Source organism: Schistocerca gregaria, chromosome 4 (assembly GCF_023897955.1).
Source record: "Schistocerca gregaria isolate iqSchGreg1 chromosome 4, iqSchGreg1.2, whole genome shotgun sequence".
Lineage (NCBI taxonomy): Eukaryota > Metazoa > Arthropoda > Insecta > Orthoptera > Acrididae > Schistocerca > Schistocerca gregaria.
Genome location: NC_064923.1, coordinates 733,846,776 through 733,853,613, shown reverse-complemented (window position 1 = coordinate 733,853,613; position 6,838 = coordinate 733,846,776). Strand labels below are relative to the sequence as shown.

The following is a 6,838-nucleotide window of genomic DNA, read 5'->3' as shown; positions in this document are numbered from 1 at the left end:
AGTTTCCCCTTCCTGGGACAATGAATTCACGGTGTTCTTATTTCAATTTCCAGGAGTGTATATCATGCTACAAGGTGTCACCACCTGCTCTGTCCTTCAATCACCATCAGGATATCTCACTGCAGCTATGCAAGGGCTGCTCCTGGTGTTTGCTGATTTTCCTAATGCAATGGAGAATGTATCCGTCCAAAATGACTGCCCACTGCACTCTCAGCAGAGTCTTAGTGATGCACATAAAGATAACATCACAGCTCACACCACTAAGGATGGCCACCTTCACATCGCTATACCATCGTGAGTGACTGTACATACATGAGTTACCTTGATAGATCTCCCATGCTATTGCACAATCTGACTTTTACACTCACCTGTTTGGTTGCAGGATTTCGTTCTGACAGATATACACCCCCTGGCCAACCGCCAAACCGAGCAAGGTGGTGCAGTGGTTAGCACACAGGACTCACATTCAGAAGAACGAGGTTTCAAACCAACATCTGGTTATACTGATTAAAGTTTTCCATGATTTCTCTAAAGGACATAGGCGAATGTTGGGTTGATTCCTTTGAAAAGCATGGCCAACTTCCTTCCCCATCCTTCAATAATCCGATGGGACTAATGATCTCACTGTTTGGTCTCCTACCCCCACTAATCAACCTATCAACCAACCAACAACCACCAGTCTGAGAGAGATGGTCCAGTTGTGTCTCACACAAGCGCCAGTTCCTGCGTGAATGGTCACGCGCTCCTGCGCACCAAAGCATCGAGGAATGGTCCCGCTGTGCTTTCCTTCGAGACAGGCTGCAGCACATCTGGTGAGACAAATTGCTTCACCATCTTATCGAAACTGTCCCGCCGCCACTTCCTCGTACAAGGCCCTCACTCGAGCCACAGTGACAGAGGCGTCTGTGATAGCGATCAACAGTGGAGCGACTATGAACCTCACCAACTCGAGTGATCTTTCTGAGCCTGATGGAATTTCTTTCTTGACTTGTTAGGCATGTGCAGACTGTTTACTCTGTTCTATAATCTTACATGAATAAAACGTGTTTATCTGTAATTGCAGTATCTCTGTTATACAAGAGTTGTGAAGTTCCAGAATAGCCATAGCTCTGTAGATGATCATGGTTTCCACCTACAGCCATTCGCACTTTGCATTTGAAAGCTGTCAAAAGCATTGCAAGGTATCAGGGATATCCTTAAGTTGACCCGACTGTAGGAGTTTCTTAGACATAAAGAATAAACATGTATTAAAACTTTATGCATGATGTGGTATTTTTTTCATGCCTGACAGCATGCAGTATTTATGTCATTTTATTTTTGAACGAAGTGTCATACAAAGAATGCTACTTGAGAATGGAGTTACGAATGCCAGGATGCATTCGATGACATCAAAAATCAACTCTTTCATAGAAAATGTTGTAATGTGAGACAGGTCTCTTCCTTTTTGCAATATGATGGACAGCAGCGATACTGGTTTGTTCTTTGTGGAAAGAGAAATTGGAAAAATTAGATACAGATCCATTGCTTTTGCGAGAGCATTTTACAAAAATGTGAGGAAATCTACACTGTGACTGAAAAGGAATTATTGGCAGTAAACAGGGCATTCAGTAAATTTAACACTAGAACGACTAGGGATCTCAGTCTACCTACAAAGACCGACCTATCATTTTGAAGGGTACAGTTTCACTTTCCGTTTTTAAAAAAGTAAACACATTTTAACATACATCAATTTATTTCAGACAAGTTACACAGTTTACCAGGATACACTCCCACTTTTTTCTGTAGAATTACATGGTACAATAAACATTTTATACCTAAAAGTTAAGCAAAACATTATGTAATAAAATGTGGAGTGGATAACGTTAAGTAGAAAAGAAAACCATGTGTTTTAACATAAATAACTGAAAAGCGCAATATATTCAAGAGAAAACCTTTATAACCCTGCTTTTCCACAATCAAAACCACTTGCTGCATCATGAGACCTCACACAGGGGTATTCAGCATTGCCTAAACATGGTCCGTGAACATGTTATACATAAATGCTTGCTTCTATTCCCATCTCTACGCCCTCCAATTTGACAAGTTTTCCGAATGTTGCAATGTTGTTATACTGCATTAAGAAGAGTATTTTGCACCCATGTGGCCTTATTCGCTGAAGCCAACTCTTCTGCCAATTTGTACATAAACTGATGTCTGCTTAATTTTTCTCATGTTACTTCCTTATAGAGTACCAAAGCATTTATAGTGGCTAAGTCCAAGACATTGAAACAAACGTGCATGGGTCATCTGCGGCATCCCTACTTCACAGTGTAAAGCTGAGCCATTTCATCAATTATGTCAACACTATACTTGGTGGTGTTGTAATAGGCCACTGACACTGGTAGCTTTTTAGGATGACGTTCATCGATAGCTACCTTGTCATGCATTGAACTCAAAATAAACACATTTTTATTTTTTTTCTCTGACCCGCATACTAGAGCCATGTCACATGACTTATAAAGAATAGTTGTGCACAAAGGTGCTACAGCAAATTTCTCTGATCGAGGTATGACGCTTCTAGATTTCTTCACTATGCCTGCAATGCTTGTACCCTTACATTTCAAATTTTCTGCAAGGCATTTCCTTTTTAAAAAAATTGTCACAGATTATGTTTCTTCCAGCGAAACAAAGGCTGCTTAAGACAAATTAGAACATACTCTGCAAGGGGATCACTTGTGGGACGCTGCTCATCTTTTCCTAGGTAAGGAAACCCATTCACCAGATACTTAGAATTAGTATCAGCTGCAGACCAAAACTTTATTCCAAATTTGTCTGGTTTATTGCTCATGCACTGAACGAAATAGTATCTAGGCTCTTATGGAAACAGTTGCTTATCCACAGTGATATTTTCACCTGGGATATAAGACAGCAAGGATCTGGCAATGAAAGGATTCCACACAGGGGTAGCAAGTGCAAAACGATCTGTCTTTAGTCTATGTGACCGTGTGCTCTTTTCGTCGAATCACATAAGCGGTAAAATTTCGGTGAACTTATTTCTGTTCATTGTGTTCCGAAAAAATGCTGGTCCACATGTATTCGACCATAACAGCTTCAACAGAAAGTTTTTTGCTCCATATATGCCTCGTAAACACATAAGTGATATTGCGGCTTCTATTGCATTGACGCTGATGGTCCACTCAGCATGATGTAGCTCTCGGAGACCTCTATTTTCTGTACACTTCTTTATATTTTGAAGCATGCTGTCTTCAATTAGCAATCTCTATGGACTAGAATATATACCTTTCCTGACAAACCTCTTCACATAGCCTATAGGTCCTGGTGATAGGTCCTGGTGCTACTTTCGAGGTGTTTTGCTGTGGACGTCTTCCAGGAACAGCTTTCGTTCGTGTAATAGTCCATGTTGTTCCCTCATTAGCTGTCTCACTACTCCCAGTGGAAATATTACCTTCCATCTGAATTTTTCCTTTCACTCTGCACGAACGCCTCAAGTGCTGTTAGCTGGAGGTAAGTGCACACTGTTGTTTGACGTACCTGAATATACAGTATATACTAGGATGATTCAGATACAACAAAATGCATGAATTTCAAATTATAATATAGCAAAATTGAAAACATTTATAATGTTTGCTGAAATACCGTTTGCAAGAAACTATAAAATAATAGTACAATGGCTACACAAACGTGTCTGCTATAGGTAAAGCAACATTTATTTGCAACTTCTCTGCTTCCTCTTGTCCAGCAGTTACAAAATCGCTGTCGGAAGAGTCACTGATTTTATTGACGGGAGGGATATATTCCTCATCATCAATAGTGCTTGCAGCGTCATCTTCTCGTAATTCACCATCTTCACAAACATCATGAGGATCTTCTTGTTCAGATTGACCAAAAATGGCTTTCCTAGAAAGTTAGCCATTACAGCCGAACAAGATCAAGGAAGGAATACCTCAGGTGTTTTCTGAAAACACCATAAGTTGCAGTTTTTATCGCAGAGTCTTTCTGAAATTATTTCCCAACCTTTCCACCCACACACTTAAGAAAGATGCCTGCGAGACATGAAACCTGCTGAACATAGAAGCAAAAGCAGCTTCACCACAGTCACAGGTACATCTAGAGATTTGTCACAGGAAGGCCGAAATGGTACAAAGCTTCCTAAAGAGTGACATCAGTTCTTCTCAGTTCCCTGACAGTGACATAGCTGTATATCGATTGATATGCAGTAGGTTACATTTGTCCTCACACTAACGAACTCTGAGATGTTTTATCACCACCAGTTATCTTGTTACAACTTGGCAGGTGACATCCTTCAGTCTTACATGTGCATGTGAGATGAGAGTATCGTTGGTAGGGGTGAAAATGAAATTGCGTCATGCATTCTGAAAGTGTCAAACACTGGGATAACAACGAAGAAAAACCTTATTGTTTGGAGTGACAACAGTGTTACACAAAACAGGAATCGAATGATGGTATTTCTTTCTCTTTTTCTGGTGGGAAATGGGTTGTTCACGCGCATAGAACAACGACTTCTTGTTAGTGGACACAGCTTCCTCCTTTGTGACTCTGAGTTTGCCTTGATAAAGAGAAGGATGTCCGTGACGAAGGTATTTGTACCCTGCGATCTATTCAAAATGGTCGAGGAAGCAAGGGATATTAGACCTTTCAAAGTAATGTCTATGTATACTTCAGATACTTTAATATGCAAGCTGTGGCAGACGAGAAATTGTCTACAAAAAAGCTGAACATTTCAAAAGCTGACAGTATCACATATGATTCAGCAGATGTAGCATGTGTAGCAATAAAAGAATGTTACACCGACATGGAAGGGATCCATAAGGTGAATGTGCTCAAAAAAGGGAAACATACAAGAAACATTCAATCTGCTGCCTTTGAATCTATTTCCTCAATCCATTCAATCATAGATGAAAAGAAGAAGATTTAAAGGCTACGATAACTTACCTGGGAGAGAATGAGCATAAAAAATATTATATGCAGGTCTATGGAGAGTGACTAAGAACATAGCACGTATAATAATTTGATGGGACTTAGCACGTTTCATAAATGTTTCTGTTTGAACTGCATTCAGCAGCAAACGATTAGAACTGTCTCATGAATCCACCACTAATATATGATAAGACACTCATCTGTAACATAGAAAAGTTTGAGGAATAAATAATTAAAAGACTGCATTACAGACAGTTTGTTTGTAAGAACTTCAGGTCATAAATTTATCACTTTTCGACTTTCTACAGTTAAGTATACACAGTTCTCATTTAAGGTAAATGATCATTAACTGGCCTAAATTTACTATTGTTATCTGTCTTCGATTCCTCTAATTTTGCGAAAATTAACTGCAAAATATCAGTTTTCAGAGTTTCTTTGCTGACTACGATTTCACTTGGCTCAATAATGTCCTGATTGGATCCTGCAGCTTACAGTTCTACTTCGTCTTTGCTTTCGTCCCTAATCATTTTCTTAACAATACATGAGTCCACAAACAAATTAACTTCACAAATAGTTTATACCTATCTTTCCTTTTTTTATGTCGCTGGTTGTAGTTGTAAAGTCCTCTTCATGTTCATTCGAATTGGTCACCCATTACTGGTAGTGTATCGTCATTGTTGGTTTAAACATCCTTTGTTGGGCAGTCTTCAGTTTTTGCACCATGTGACCGAAAATTTATATGTACACAAATTTAAAAAAATCAACAAAATAAAGCAATTTCTGTAACAGACAAGACTTCATTATTAATCAGTTAATCACAGACGACGCCCATACTTGTAATCCCCCCCCCTCACCCTTGCTAATTCCAGCTATTGCAAAAAGTAAGCAAAGCCTTCTATGGAAAATTTGAGTTGAGAGAAGAGTACAATAAACTTTCTAGTTTACTGCGTTTTCGTGTAGAGTTGGCACCAGTTCTTCTCGTCTAGGGGTATGGCCCTTGAAGCTGAAATTCTCACATTTTAGGTTCATATGGTTGAATTGATATTAATAAATTTGAAGATTGTTGTGTCAGAATATCTGTTGTTACATTAATATATTTTGTCACGTTTTATTATACCATACAGTCTTTTAAATTTTCACATTAACAAAGCCAAAATAACATTGTTCACCTAAAGTACAAAAATATGTCCAATCACATGAGAGGCATGTTTGCTACTATCTGACTCAGCGGAAATAACACTATTCCAAAAATTATTGACAAACGAATTTATCTTAATTTCGATTATTATATCATAAATGAATCCAGAAATAAACATAGTAAACAGTACTAGATTCTGCAATTAATAATAGAAATACTGAGAACGAAAACTGGCGTTTTACAGATCGGAGCATGGAATATCAGATCCCTTAATTGCGCAGGTAGGTTAAAAAATTTAAAAATGGAAATGGGTAGGTTAAAGTTAGATACAGTAGGAATTAGTGAAGTTCGCTGGCAGGAGGAACAAGACTTTTGGTCATGCGAACACAGGGTTACAAATACAAAATCAAATAGGGGTAATGCAGGAGTAGGTTTAATAATGAATAAAAAATAGGAATGCGGGTAAGCTACTACAAACAGCATAGTGAACGCATTTCAGGGAGAGCATAAGGGTGCAATTGACAGGAATGGGGGAAAGAAATACAGTAGAAGAAGAATGGGTAGCTTTGAGGGATGAAGTAGCGAAGGCAGCAGAGGATCAGGTAGGTAAAAAGACGGGGTGTAGTAGAAATCCTTGGGTAACAGAAGAAATATTGAATTTAATTGATGAAAGGAGAAAATATAAAAATGGAGTAAATGAAGCAGGCAAAAAGGAATACAAACGTCTCAAAAATGAGATCGACAGGAAGTGCAGAATGGCTA

The 6,838-nt window shown here is 38.7% G+C and overlaps 1 protein-coding gene across 1 annotated transcript; it reads right to left on the bottom strand.

Annotated features, from left to right (window-relative positions):
• Positions 1-3,001: 3,001 nt before the first annotated feature.
• On the bottom strand, positions 3,002-4,070 carry LOC126267891 (uncharacterized). Its single transcript, XM_049973201.1, has 4 exons — positions 4,015-4,070; positions 3,682-3,897; positions 3,294-3,471; positions 3,002-3,220 (listed from the first exon to the last, which is right to left on the bottom strand). Exons 1-4 carry the CDS (start codon positions 4,068-4,070, stop codon positions 3,002-3,004), a joined length of 669 nt encoding a protein of 222 aa, XP_049829158.1.
• Positions 4,071-6,838: the final 2,768 nt, after the last annotated feature.

What these genes read in the sequence shown, in the direction of transcription:
- LOC126267891 (XM_049973201.1), bottom strand. Translation starts at nt 4,070, where the DNA reads ATGTTCAGCAGGTTTCATGTCTCGCAGGCATCTTTCTTAAGTGTGTGG. An exon ending in GCTTTACCTATAGCAGACAC is followed by an intron (nt 3,472 to 3,681) that starts GTTTGTGTAGCC and finishes GCGTTCGTGCAG; the next exon opens with AGTGAAAGGAAAAATTCAGA. An exon ending in CCTATAGGCTATGTGAAGAG is followed by an intron (nt 3,221 to 3,293) that starts GTTTGTCAGGAA and finishes CAAAATATAAAG; the next exon opens with AAGTGTACAGAAAATAGAGG.